At 34.9% G+C, this 14,842-nt stretch overlaps 1 protein-coding gene across 1 annotated transcript in view; it reads left to right on the top strand.

The window, feature by feature from the left end:
- Positions 1-8,735, top strand: part of SPATA17 (spermatogenesis associated 17) — a 233,015-nt gene extending 224,280 nt beyond the window's left edge. The window contains exons 10-11 of the mRNA XM_025397478.1: positions 4,375-4,457; positions 8,471-8,735. Coding sequence (XP_025253263.1) covers positions 4,375-4,455 — 81 coding nt within the window. The 3' untranslated portion in view covers positions 4,456-4,457; positions 8,471-8,735. The remainder of the gene's footprint in view (positions 1-4,374; positions 4,458-8,470) is intronic.
- Positions 8,736-14,842: the final 6,107 nt, after the last annotated feature.

Genomic DNA, 14,842 nt, shown 5'->3' with positions numbered 1-14,842 from the left:
ACATTATATTATATTCCCACAATATTACACATGGATAATTTAACACAAATGAATAGGCATCTATTGAATACTCTTACTGAAAATAGTTTTACTGATGGGATGGTATCATCAAAGTCCTGTTTCACCACATTATTGCCCCAAAATTAGTCTCCTGTAAGTGCTGATGGAATTTACTTAATTTTTGAAAGAACATGGTAGGTATAATATGAATAGACTTCTATTATTTAAGGAATAAGAGAGGAAAATACTTGTGTGAAGAGCCAGATAGTTTGTCTTGTTTAATCACAATCCTGTGATTAAACAACAATCCTGTGAGGTAGATATCCCCATTTTACAGATTACAAAACAGAATGAGTTGAAAGTGTTTCCTATGCTTCTATTTTCTAGAACAAATTATAGAGAATAGATATCATTTCTTCCTTATTTGGTATAATTCACTAGTGAAACCATCTTGTCCTTTTTGGAAGCTTATTTATTATTGATTCAGTTTTTTAAAATAAAGCTGGGAATGGTGGCACACAACTGTAGTCCCAGCTACTTGGGAGGCTGAGGTGAGAGAATCCCTTGAACCCAGGAGTTCAAGGCCAGCCTGGGAAACATAGCAAGACACTTTCTCTTAAAAAAATAGTAAAATAAAATTATATATATGTATAAATTTATATAGAGAGAAAATTATATAGAAAGTTTTATATTATACATAAATTTATATATAATTAAAGCATATAATTTATATATAATATATAAACTTTTATATGCTATAATATATTTTAAATTTTATATAACATTAAATTTTGATATATAAAATATTGTATATTATATAAAATTTTATGTATTATGTATATAAATTATATATGTAATGGTTACATATAAAAATTCTCTATGTATAATTTTCTATATGTATTCATTTATTCCTCTCTATATATGTAATTTTCTATATATATATAACATTTATTCCTATAGGTATATAATCTTATTTTATTATTTTTTATGAGAAGGGGGTCTTGCTATGTATGTATACAAAGGAATATTATGAGGAACTCTGTCACCTATCCTGGAGTGCAGTGGCACAACCATGGCTCACTGCAACCTCAAACTCCCAGACTCAAGCAATCCTCCCACCTCAGCCTCCTGAGTAGCTGGGACTATAGGTGTACACCACAATACCTAGCCAATTTTTAAACTTTTCGGGAGATAGAGTCTCACTATGTGGCCTAGGCAGGTCTCGAACTCCTGAGCTAAAGCAACCCTCCCGCCTTGGCCTCCTGGAGTACTGTATTATAGGCATGAGTCACTGTGTCTGGCCATAATATTTATCATTTTAACACTCATGGGATTAGAAATGATGGCCCATTTTTCAGTCCTGATATTAGTAATTTGTGTCTTCTCTCTTCTGTCTTAGTTCACCTGGTTAGGAATTCATCAGTTGTGTTGATGATTGCAAGAGCAGACTTTTGATTTTGTTGAGTTTCTCTATTGTTTTCCTGTTTTTGATTTTATTGATTTCTGCTCTGATTTTATTATTTCTTCGCTTCTGCTTACTTTGTAATTAATTTGCTCTTTTTAATATAGCTTTCTAAGTGGAAGCTTAGATTATTGACTTTAGATTTTTCTTCTTTTCTAGTATATGCATTTAGTGCTATCCATTTTCCTCCAGGCACTGCTTTTGCTGCATCTCACAAATTTGATGGGTTGTATTTTCATTTTTATTTAGTAAAAAATATTTTGTATTTCTCTTGAGACTTTTCCTTTGACCCATGTGTTATTTAGAGTGCATTGTTTAATGGCTAAATATTTTGAGATTTTCCAGCAATCTTTCTCTTACTGATTTCTAATTTAATTCCATTGTGGTCTGAGAGCAGACGTTGTATGATTTCTATTCTTTTAAATTTGTTAAGGTGTGTTTTATGGCCCAGGATGTGGTCTATCTTGGTGAAAGTTCAGTGTGAACTCTATAAGAATGTGTATTCTGCTGTTGTTGGATTAAGCTGTCTATAGATGTCAATTATATACAGTTGTATGGTAGTACCCTTCAATTATATTCTGCCTGCTGGATCTGCCATTTATGGACAAAGGGGTGTTGAAGTCTCCAACTACAATAATGAATTCGTCTGTCTCTCCTTGCAGTTCTATCAATTTTTGCCTCATAGATTTTCACACTCTATTGCTAGGCACTTTATTACTATGTAATGCCCCTCTTTATCCCTAGTAATTTTCCTTATTCTGAAATCTATTTTGTCTGAAATTAATATAACTATTCCAGCTATATTTTGATTAATGTTAGCATGGTATAACTTTCTGCATCTCTACTTTTACTCTGTGTTTTCACACTTAAAGTGAGTTTCATGTAGACAACATATAGTTGGTTCTTCTTTTTTTATCCCATCTTGTTCTTTTACTGGTGCATTTAAACTATCCACATTTAAAGTGATTATTAATATAGTTGGATCAATACCTACCATATTTGTAACTTGATCTTCCCTTTCTTATTTGTTTTGCTTTTGTCTTCCACTCCTAGTCTTCTCTAGTTTTAGTTAAACATTTTATACAATTTAATTTTCTTTCACTCTTAGCATATCAAAATTTTTCTGTAGTGATTGTTCTAGAGTTTGGAGTATACATTTATGAGTAATCCCAGCCCACTTTCAAATAACACTATACTGCTTCACGGGTAGTGCAGTTACGTTATAACTGATTATTCCCAATTCCTTCCTCCCATTTCTTATAACATTGTGTCATTCATTTTCCTTATCCACAAGCAATAATCATGAATGACATTGTTGTTATTATTATTTAGAACAAAGGCTGTTATCTTTTAGGTCAACTAATAATAAGAAAAATAAAAGGTATTATTTTTTCTTCATTTATTCCTTCTCTTTATTTCTTCATGTGGAGCTGAATTTCTAACCTATATCATTTGCCTCTCACTGAAAACTTCTTTTAACATTTATTGTAAGGCAGGTCTACTGTTTTGAAAATTAAATGAAATATTATTATACATGTAGATTAAAAAAAAAAAAGCTATTCGCAGTTCTGGATTTCAGTGTTCATCAAGTTGCCAGCATAAAAAATCGCTGATGCTTCATGCAGATGTCTAAACTCTATATGCTCAAATTTAAGAGTGATATGAATAATTTACTATTGAAAAAAGTAAAGATATCATGTGCATTGTTGCAAATACTGTGCTGATTTCTGATTATCTCCAGAATTGTAATTTGTAATGAAGAGAAGGCAAGAATATAGATGCTCAGCACCACTGGAAAATGATACTTTATTGTGTAAAATTGTATTGCATTCATGCTATCCAAGAAGGATTTCATTCATATTAATTAATTTGCCTTTTATCTAAGCATTTTTATCCTCAAATTCTCTTTGCACTCAAAAGCAGTGTCTGTCACAACCCACCATCCTTCATGTCACTTGGGCATGACAAACACAGAGCAACAGATGTGGAGCTTTTCCCTGGGGCTTGAAAAAGCATTAGTTGTAAAAGCAGGTATTTAGGGCTAGAGGCTTTGTTGTACCAGAGTGGAGAACCAGATCTCTAGTGACAGAGACACTCTCATGTCCACATGTTCTTTAGCACATTTATTTTTGCATGTGTTTGTTATATATGGGTCCTCTAAAGAGCTGGACTCAAGGCATAGGTCTTTTTCTCTTACATTTTCTTAAGAAAAAAAAAAAACTCAGCCAAAATTACCTTCGTTAACAATAGACCTCCTTTCCAAGAAGAAACAGACACCTTTATATAGTCTGACCATTCGTTTAGAGCATTCATTGTTGATTTAGTGTATCTTACCTTTTTAATGACTTTTCCTGTTTTAACATGCATGAAAAGCATCCATTTCTATGCTCAATCAAATGCTGCTTCTCCAGTTACACAACAAAAAATGATTTCTTTCCTCTTCCTTCTGAACTCCCTTACCATTCATTTGAATCACTTCTGAGGTAATGAACATAGTCTACCGTGTACGATAGTGATTTGGGTGTATCACCTTTCCATTTCCACTCAATTCAGTTAACAAGTATTTATTGTGCACAAAACAAAGTACCAACCCCTATGAAGCCAAGGTAAAAAATTTAGATTGTGACTCCTTGAAGACAGGTGGATATGCCTGATGTTTGCATTGCCCAGACTTGCTTGCAGGTGACATCCATACTGTTAAAGACTATGTGCCAGGAAATTCAGTATGCCTGATTTTCAACTGATAAAACTTCAAAAATTTACCTGCTAATTTTGTTTTGAGAGTATAATGGGAAATTTGAAGTGCAGTCGAAAGACATCTGTCTAGCAATTTAATCTAAATAATAACAATAATGATAATAACATAAAATCATTATGATCTCTGTGGTAATCTTTGAACTTTTTCCTCCTAGGATTTCCAGACTGTATTACCATCATTTGAGCTCTTCTCGAAGTATGGAAAATTATATTCAAAAGCTGGACAGATTGTATAAAGGTATGACTTTTTGCTAAGAAGTACTTCAAAAAGTATATTAAATAACACTCAAAAATCAAATGGGGTTGACTTAACTATCAAGCATTTTAAAAACCATGCTATAATAATATTTATATGTAATAAGACTCCATAAATTTCTTTCATTCTAGTGTAATGGTTTTCAACATTTAAAAGATAATGAATTTTACTTTTCAGATATCTTCTCCAAAGTAAGCCAAAAATACACTAAGAAATAGAACATTAAAAATCTAAAATACTCTTTTTTTTTTTTTCTTTTTGAGACAGAGTCTTGCTCTGTCGCCCCGGCTAGAGTGCAGTGGCATGATCTTGTCTCACTGCAACCTCCCCCTCCCGGGTTCAAGTGATTCTCCTCCCTCAGCCTCCGTAGTGTCTGGGACTACAGGCAGTGCCACCACACCTGACTAATTTATGTATTTTTAGTAGAGATGAGGTTTCACCACATTGGCCAGCCTGGTCTCGAACTCCTGGCCTCAAGTGATCTGCCCTCCTTGGCCTCCCAAAGTGCCAGATCACAGGCGTGAGCCACCATGCCTGGCCCTTAAATACCCTTTATCTTTAACTAATACAATAAATAGTTTTACACAATACAGTGAAAAAATACTGTTGGTGCCCCAAAGCCAAAATACTTCTCAGTGCTGTGATGATACAGTATCATTTCAAATATTATACTGAATAATGTACATTATTTGAAGTATGAAGTATCTTACAATACCAAAGAAATAAATACAGAATTCTGATTATCAATGTTTACGATATGTAAGAACAAAGATAACCATATAAAACTCAAGAACAAAAAATAAGCTCTCAGTGGATACTGTATTCAATTTCTAAGGCATTTTAGAATAGAGCAGTGGTTACAATTGAAGTGTGTCTAATAGGAGGTATTGTGACATTTTCGGCCAAATTTAAAGAATGTACAGGGTGAAGACAGCAAAGATCACTGCAATTGAAGGAAAGGGGCAGAAATGAGAAATCACGCAAGTTAGAATCTCCCAGCTATCCTCTCAGACCAAGAAGCAAGGAGAAAGCACCAGGCTGTTAGAAAGAGCACAGGGTAGATTCAAGGCAACGTTCCTTCAATTTTATGTTATTCTTTCCTCTCTACCCACTGAGTGCTTCAACTTGGAAGTTAATATGTTAAATGCAGATACCAGTGTCTTACCTTTTAGCTACTCTGAAGGAATACATGAGGGGAAATATGAAATATTCTGAGCGAATAGAAAATGTATATATAAGACCAACTGGAATCGCCGTTTCCAAGGTTTATAAAGTATTATTACCCATTGGAGCATTTATCTGCTATTTGAGAGCCAGAGTATGAAGTAATGTAAATAAAATGTCTCATATTTGTGTGTAACTTCAGCTTTTAACTCAAAGATATATCAATTGTGTTTATGATGATGAAAGCTTGAAAATAACTTGAAAATAACTTGTAAGTTAGCTAAATAATAAAACACATATAAGGCAGTACTATGCAGACAGTAAAATGTTATAAATCTTTACCCATTAATTAAAAAAAATGCCTACAATATATTTCTAGGAAAAGAAGGCTGGATTCAAAATATGCTGTGTAGTCTTATTTCACTTAAATATATATATATGTGTGTATACATACATATATACATGTGTATATGTATAAAAACACACTTGCACACACTTATATTTAGTATGTCTATATATACATTTGTATGTTGCAAAAATGTTAATGGTGGTTATCTCTGGGTGGTGAGATTATGAGTACTTTTTGTGGGATACTTCTTTTTATTTCTGTTTTTTGATGTTTTAATGCAACCAGATGAAAGCCAAGTATTAAAACAAAACACTCCAGTAGGGACTGTTTGATCTACTCTACCAATTACAAAAACATCTTGACTTTATTCTATTTAATCATAATAATTTAGAGGCAATTATCTTTTTTTCTTGAAGATGAAATAATTACTTGCTAAATTATTTATACAGAAAGACAAAGATGAGTAACAAATGGTGTACATTATTTCTCATTAAAAAGAATGTGCAATGCAAAGACACAAATATGTTAATGGATTTTTTTAATGTTTGCTAACTCTTCTTTTGGATTTTTAACAATTTTGTGAATTGACAATATTATAAAAACGTCATCTCCTTTTATTTGATAGGAAATGAATGTCTAGTGTTTAATTTTGGTAAGTGAAGGGCAGCAGCCTTAGCTGAGGCTCTCCTATTAAGATTTAATTTCACCAAATACAACAAAGTGCTTCTGCTCTTTGTAAAAAAAAAAAAAAAAAAAAAAAAAAGGCCAAGATGTGGACACTTGCACCAAACTGTTGAATAAAGATGCCATAGTAATTTTTAGAGCTATCTATTTGATTGCTTCAGCTTCAAGGTAGTTCATCACTTCACTATAATTCACCCGACATTGCCTTTTACACCCAATACTACATTTTCCCATCAGTCCGATTAGAAATAGTGATGCCTTTATCAGATTAATCTTTCTTTCTTTTAGCATGTCTGAGTTTAGGATAAACACTGCCTGTACCTAGCTGTTATCATTAATGCTCTAAGATTTAAACCACTGAAAAATACACAGAACTAGATCTTCAACACACACACATGTTAAAATCTACTGTCTGACTAGGATAACATTACTCCTTTTAGTGTCTTTAATTTGTCTTTTTAAATGGTCACTATTTGTAACTTTCAGTAGTTTCCCAAAAGCAGTTTGGTCTAAATCAGAATGTGCCATGTGCTGTCAAGAGTGCTTTGCCATCCTTTTAGCGCCATTTATTTTTCCAGGCAGAGTCTCTTTAAACATTGTTGTGGAGAAAAATTAGCAAGATAAGGTTAAAATCATTGGTTGGAATTTTATGAATTGGATAATGTACCCGATTCAGTCTGGCATCAATGTGAGTTTTCCTACATTACAGGCTGCTCAACTTCCTCCAGTTCGTCTTTGCAAAATGGGCTTTGGTCCAGGCTGTTTTTCTGCTAAAAAGTGGTTCAATTTTGAGGCCCGATGAGATGAGTTTTAATTAAATTACTTATTAGGTTTGAAAAACAATGTGCTTTTTCTCCTTTTCCATAGGAATTTGGCAGATGAACAACTCAGCTAAAACAAATAAATAAATAAAATGAAAAATAAGTATAGTTAGCACCTGGATTGGGAAAGGGGTTAAATGCCATGGTCCTTTTTTCCAGAGGGAATAAGATCTTAGCAACTGTGTGGGGAAAACAAGTTCTATGAGGGGAGAGTAATAATTAAGCATATAAGTTATATGTGTGCCTGTTAGGAGTTAAAATTTTAGTTTAATAAGAAAAATTATTAAATTTTGTCATTCAGTTTGGCATCATGTGAACTTATAACCCTTTTAAGTTTTGGCGTAGTGAATTGGCAAAGAGAAAAGAATAAAGGCATCTTCAGTGTCCTTCTCTTGGTTCAATTGTGTTTGATTCAGAATGTTATAACCACCCCACCTACCGGTATGAAGATGTTTTGCTGTGGTTTTCCATAATGGAGGCAGATTTGCCAGATATGCCATGTGTCCAGGGACACACATAATCAAGACTGGCTTTTTTGTTTATGGTTTTTGGTTTGTTTGTTTTTGTTTTTTTCAGAGACAGGGCCTCCCTCTGTTGCCCGGGGTGAAATGCAGTGGCGTGATCATAGCTCACTGCAACCTCGAACTCCTGGGCTCAAGTGATCCTCCTGCCTTAGCCTCTTGAGTAGCTAGGATTACAGGTACATGCCCCCATGCCCAGCTAACTTTTTAATGTTGTGTAAAACTGGGATCTCGCTATGTTACCCAGACTTGATCGTGATTGTTCAAGAAGATCTGCAGTAGTGTAGATGGAGAGCAGAGAACAGGGCTAAAAATGAGTCAAGTCCGGGGCCATGACCTCCTGACATTAACTGAACTAAAGCTAAGAGAGGAAGACTTAGAGAATTTAAGAACTTGTGTTTCTGAAGTTCTTTTTTTTTTTTTTTTTTTTTTTTCATTTTACTGCTTTGTTTTCAGAAAACAGAAGATGAAATATAAAACTGAGATTAAGGTGTGAAGTGAGTGTGAATAGAAGACCCCACTGACTGGAGTCCTGGATTCTTCCACGGCTGAGGAATGACCTTGAATCTCTTAATCGCTCTAGTTTTCTCTCTCTTAAGTGTCAGAAGAAGAAACTGAAGCCATCTGCATTTTAAAACTTAACAGTTCTGAAAGGAAAACACAGATGAAACACAGATGAAACTTGCTATGATTCAATAAACTATAAACTTTTCTAGCTCTAGTCATGAATTAATTATTGTGTGTATGTATTTGAAATCTCTTAGACATATATTTTCAAACAAATACTTAAACTTGAGTCTTTTACCTCTGAGAATGTCTGTGACAATCACAGCCCTTGGTGACCAACAGTGCCATAAATGGTTCCCCTGAAGTACCCATATTCTGACCCCATCACCTGGGTCACAAATGATGAGACCAGTGTTGAGTACCCAAATTAAGGGTGACTAACATGTAAGTTGGATGATGAATGGTTTGAAGTGTAAATTGTGTGAACTAGTTCAGCATAAAAGCTCTGCCCTGAGAAATAATGACTGATTAGACCAATTAGAAACCCCTCAGACTGTTGAACTTGAGGCACACAGACGCAACAGACACAGACTAGTGGGTGTGGGAGCAGAAACACAGGCACTCTTAAATGGAGAAGACATTTGCAAGTCTCTGCTGCCAAGGGAGCAAAGAGATAATCTGGATGCCAGGGCTGTGTCAGATCCTGCATGGCTCTGAACTACAGTTGGTTTCCAAAAAGCTGGGCTTTTGTGAGGTTTCTGTTTTTTATGCGATGCTTAGATTTTTCCTGGAATCCTTGGAAGTTAACTCAACATTTGAGGTTCCTTTATCCTTTAATCCCATCCCTTGTGTATCCTTACAATAAAACTTCCTGCTAGAGGTAGCCTGAGGGAATCTTTGTTTCTTGTATCTGAAGAGAATAACACTAAACTTATTGCATATGATTTTGGGGTTGGATCCAATGATAGCACACAGGGACAGGAAATGTGATTTATTGATCATAAAAGCTTTAATTTAAAATTGCTGGCCAGTGAGATCCAGACTCTGGGAAGTGTTATAGGCCAAATGATCTGTTTCTTCAACAAATAAATTACAAAACTGAGGGGAAAAAAAGGAACCTATTAAAAAGACATTATCTATCAATCACTGTGTGTGTACAGTTTTGAGCTCCTGATTTAAATAAACAAATTGTAAAATAAAAGATCTTTTGAAACAATTGGAAGTTTGAACACTGATTGGATACTGGTGGTATAAAAGATTATCTTTTTTTTAGGTGTCATATGGTATTGTTTTGGTTTACAAAGTTATAGAGATAAATGTTGAAATATTTGCAGATGCATTGATATGATGGCTGAGATTTAATTTGAAAGTCAAAGAAGTGAGTGGAAACACGTATACTTCCCCTCTTATAATGTGGTTATGTCCCAATAACTCCATTGTAAATTGAAAATATCCTGTTGAAAATATTGTAAGTTAAAAGCACTTAATACAGCTAACTTACCAGACAGCTTAGCTTAGCCTCACCTACCTTAAATATGCTCAGAACACATACATTAGCCTATAGTCGAGCAAAATCATCTAACACAAAGCCTATTTTATAATATTGAACAACCCATGTAATTTATTGAATATTGTACTGAAAGTGAAAAATCAAATAGTTGTATGCATACTCAAAGTATGGTTTCTATTGAATGCATTGTAAACCAAAAAGTGTCTGAGACACGTCTCTTTTTTAAAAAAAAACATTTATGGGACAGTCTCATTCTGTCACCCAGGTTGGAGTGCAGTGTTGTGAACTCAGCTCATTGCAACTTCCACCTCCCAGGCTCAAGCAATCCTCCCACCTCAGCCTCCCAAGTAGCTGGGACCACAGGCATGGACCACCATGCCTGGCTAAATTTTTTGTACTTTTGGTAGACACGGGGTTTTACCATGTTATCCAGGCTGGTCTTGAATGCCTGAACTCAAGCGATCTGCCTGCCTCGGCCTCCCAAAGTACTAGGACTACAGGCATAAGCCACTTGAACCCAGCCCTAAGACAAGTCTCAATTAGTTTAGAAGTTTATTTGGCCAAGGTTAAGGATATGCCCTTGACACTGCCCCTGTCAGTACAGGTCCTGACAGCATGTGCCCAGGGTGGTCAAGCTATACAACTTGGTTTTATACATTTTAAGGAGATGTAAGACATCCATAAATACATGTAAAATGTACATTGGTTCAGTCTGGAAAGGCAGGATGACTCAAACTTGAAACAAGAGGGTAGGGGTGGGAGGATGTGGGGGATGCTTCCAGGTCATAGCTGGAGTCAAAGACCTTCCAGTTGGCAATTGGTTCAAAGAATTTATCTAAAGGCAGTATCTGGGTTAAATAAGGGGACCAAGGTTCTCATTATGCAGATGAAGCCTCCAGGTGGCAGACTTCAGAGAGCATAGATTGTAAATGTTTCTTATCTGACTTAAAAAGGTGTCAGACTCTCAGTAAATTATCTCCTGGATCAGTGAAAATACCTGAAAAAAGGTTCTCTACAGAATGTAGATTTTCCCCATAAGAGATAGCCTTGCAGGGCCATTTCAAAATATGTCAAAAAATATATTTTAGGGTAAAACACTTCAATTTCTTTCAAGGCCTGATATTTGTCATGTGATGCTGTACTATATTCAGGCTGAAACTTGGTATCTTATTGATATGAAAAATCTTAAGATCTCTATTTTAATGTTAATGCTGGTCAGTGGTGCCTGAATTCCCAAGGGAGGAGGGTATAATGAAGCAAGTCCAATTCCCCATGCCCTGCCCCCACCCCCACATCCCATCGTGGCCTGAACTAGTTTTTCAGGTTAACTTTGGAATACCCTTGGCCAAGAGGAGGGCCTCATTCAGATGTTTGGTGGGGGGAGGGGGATCTTAAAATTGTATTTTTGGTTTACAGCGTATTGCTTTTGCACTACTATAAAGTAAAAAAAATCGTAAGTCAAGCCGTCATAAATAGAGGACCATCTGTAGATATGAAGGAAGATTAACCAAGACTTGGTTATTGTTAAAGCCGATGATTGGCTATACGAAGATTTATTATACACTTTTGTGTACTTTTGTAAGGTTTTGGTTGTTTCTAAACTTAGAACAAAATAAGTAATCGGCCATCTTCATTGGATTGTGAAGGCATTTCCTCCCACAGGTTTGTATAAATGGCAACCATGTCCCCTAATTGAACCAGGCATGAATGGCCTTCATTGATTTTGTAGACCCTGACCTTCTCTGTTCTTCCAGAGAAGGTGGTACTCAGGTAAAAACTTCTAAGCATTTTGTTGTTCAGAATATGACTTTGATCTTCTCATGAGACTCAAGTTTTTGAATGCTTAAGGCTCTTTATTGCTAGTGTATGTAAGTAATATCATTGTCCTTAACCACCATCTGCCTCTCCCCCCAGACACACATAAGTTTATGATAACTACAGAGGTGTCCAGATGAGTAAAAACTGCCTTTGCATTAAGGTGAGAGAAGATCAAGATGAAATCTTCTTGGAAAATATAAGTGGGGAAAGTAGTTTGTCTCTTTCTCCTGGAAAACTACTAGACTACATCAACTTATATACTTCTTTTCTATATTCTCAATATGAGCCACTTAAGAAAATTAATGAGACCTTATGTTTGACCAAAACTTGTAATTCCTTGATGTTATTCTCCAAACTTGATTCTGAATGTCTACTGACCACCAAAAACACTAAGAGTACCACTGTGGATGTTTAAAGGCATATACCTTAAGAGCCTTCAGAATTAGATGCTTCCGTTCTTCTGAAATCAAAAGTCACATCAGCTTTGCTGTAGTTAATCAGGTAATACCTTTCTTCTCCACTGCTCTCTAATTTCTTTGAGGGCGAATACTGTCTTTCTTGATAAATGCCCTGTACCCAACATCTAACAGAGTACCTGGCATAAAGTGAAATCCATTGAATGTGTTAATGATAAATAAAGAAGTTCAAAAAATCTTTTAATAGAAGCTATAAACTAGCAGATAAGCAAAGTCATTCTCATAAAACACCGTTTGTCATTTGAATGCATGCATCGTGGCCTGTTATTTTTAACTAGTCTCACTAATTTATAGTTATACATGATGTAGATCTAGATTGTGATATACACTAAGTGGGTTGATCCTGAGATCAATCTATGATTGCTGCTTGGGTAAAGTGTTCCTTTTGGGAAATAAATAATCTTTCATATCTGTAAACTTTAGTATAATTGGTTATTTATGCAATGTATTGTTGTGGTCATCAACTCAAGATTGTATTCTCATCTGGGGACATTATGAATCTTGTTATTTTATCCCCATTTTTGCTCTGTTTTTTCACATTTATGGCTTACCTGTTACAGCTGCATGGTATCCATTTTCTGTGCTAAATTCATCTTTAATTTATTATTTTTTTAACCTCAGCTTTTAACTTTGCCCTGATTTTCTCTTCCATTTTATTTTCACCTCCATTTTAGGAACAATAATTTACTAAATTATATGAACCTATTTGAGATAATGATGATGCCTGGGAAGGGGCAGTATTGCTGGATCAGAATTCACTTTTTCCAAGTTACAGATTTTAATAAACCAAAGCATTAGGATAAATTTTTATTGAAAATTGAGTGAATGACTGAACAAGTCACTGAGGAATGCTGTTTAGGTTGCTCTATTTTCCATGGATTAAATTAAATTCTACTTAGCTAGTGTCACTGAGCTTATTTAAAACCACAACTCATCACATCTTTTGTGTTACATCTTCAGCTACCTTGCAGTGTTTAGTACTGCCAATGAAAAATTTCAAATAAGAGTAATGGCGTTAATTTGGACTGACATGGGAATAGTTATTTAGTGTGTCCTAGAAAGAGTGAAGAGTGCACCATGACAAGCACATACGTGTTCATGACTCTCATTTTGTAATTCAAAGCTTTTTCCTGTGGGAATGGAGTGAAATTCAACTTGATCTGGGGCTTGGACTTTGCCTGCTCCTTTTGAGGCTCAGTGTCCCCAGCAGGCTCCCTCACAGGGCACAGTAGGGGACTGCTAAGCACTCTTCCATTTCTAAATATTTCAACTCATTAATGCGGGAATCACCTTGCTGCTGGTACTGGCAGGTACAGTCACTTACCAGTACATTGAGTTGAGTTTATAGTTCTCAGCTTCATAGTCATGATCATGTGATGCAGTGAGGCAGTTCATTAGCACACTGTGACTTTAAGCAATCCTTGCCACAAAGTGACATGTCTGTTCATTAAAGAATCCTTATATTAAGAAATGACAAAACTGCACATACTGCTCAGAATAAATCACTTAAGCAGGTAAAGGGGAAACATAGAGTGTGTATTTCCTGTTAAGTTGAAAAGTTAATTTGCTGCTTTGTAGCGGGGATTATAAGACCATACAAATTGCAAGTGAAGCCTAATCTCTATGAAATCAAATAATGATTATTTACTAGGCTTGAGTTGTTCCATAGTTAGCCTATATTCCAGCTTGAAATTAGTCTGTGCTGTTTAATGTATTTTCAAGGCGTTTATATTTCATTCCAAACTACCTAAGAGAAATTAGTTTTCATACCTCTCTCAATGTGGAAATAATGCATTTGAATAAAGGAAACCTGAAAACTAAGTTAAAAATAAAAACAAAAAGACTAGTTCTTTATTCTTATTCACTATCGTAAACTATTTACATCACTGAACAGGAGAAGGGAACACACACAAAATCATTTTGTCATTTTTGAAGCCTGGGTAATTTGCTCATTGACTTCTCAACAAGGATTCAACACAGAATCTTTCATATGTGAACATTACTGTATTAAAAGTAATATGAATAGATAATTTTTTTAGTAAATAGAAGATGAAATCACTAGAATCTGAAGAGTAATTAAAAGTGAAAAAATGGTTACTTACTGTGTGCATGTGTGTGTGTGCGTGTGTGTGTGTGTGTGTGTGTGTTTAAGCTTGCTGTCTACCTAAAAGTTCAGTAAATAGGATGGGAGACAGATAGAAATAGTTAAGGCAAATTTCTTAGAGGAGGCAAACGTTGAGTGCTTAATCGTAGTTAGGATCTTGAGTTGATTGAATTGAAAATATGAGTGAGAGAGGTTATCTGACAAAAAAAATTACATAAGCAAAAGCACAGAAATAGAAATGATCAAGATGTGTGCATAAGGGAATTTTTTAAAGTCTTAATTGGACACTTAGCAAAAAATTATATTAAAGTAGTTTGACTTGAAGTAAGCTTCAGGGGAATTAAGCTAGAACAAATAGTTGATATCCAAGTAAATCAGCTTTACAAACTTAGTTTTTCATTTATTCATTTACT

The sequence above is a fragment of the Theropithecus gelada genome, chromosome 1 (assembly GCF_003255815.1).
Source record: "Theropithecus gelada isolate Dixy chromosome 1, Tgel_1.0, whole genome shotgun sequence".
Classification (NCBI taxonomy): domain Eukaryota; kingdom Metazoa; phylum Chordata; class Mammalia; order Primates; family Cercopithecidae; genus Theropithecus; species Theropithecus gelada.
The sequence above is the reverse complement of the archived record's forward strand: the minus strand, read 5'-3'. Positions and strand labels throughout refer to the sequence as shown.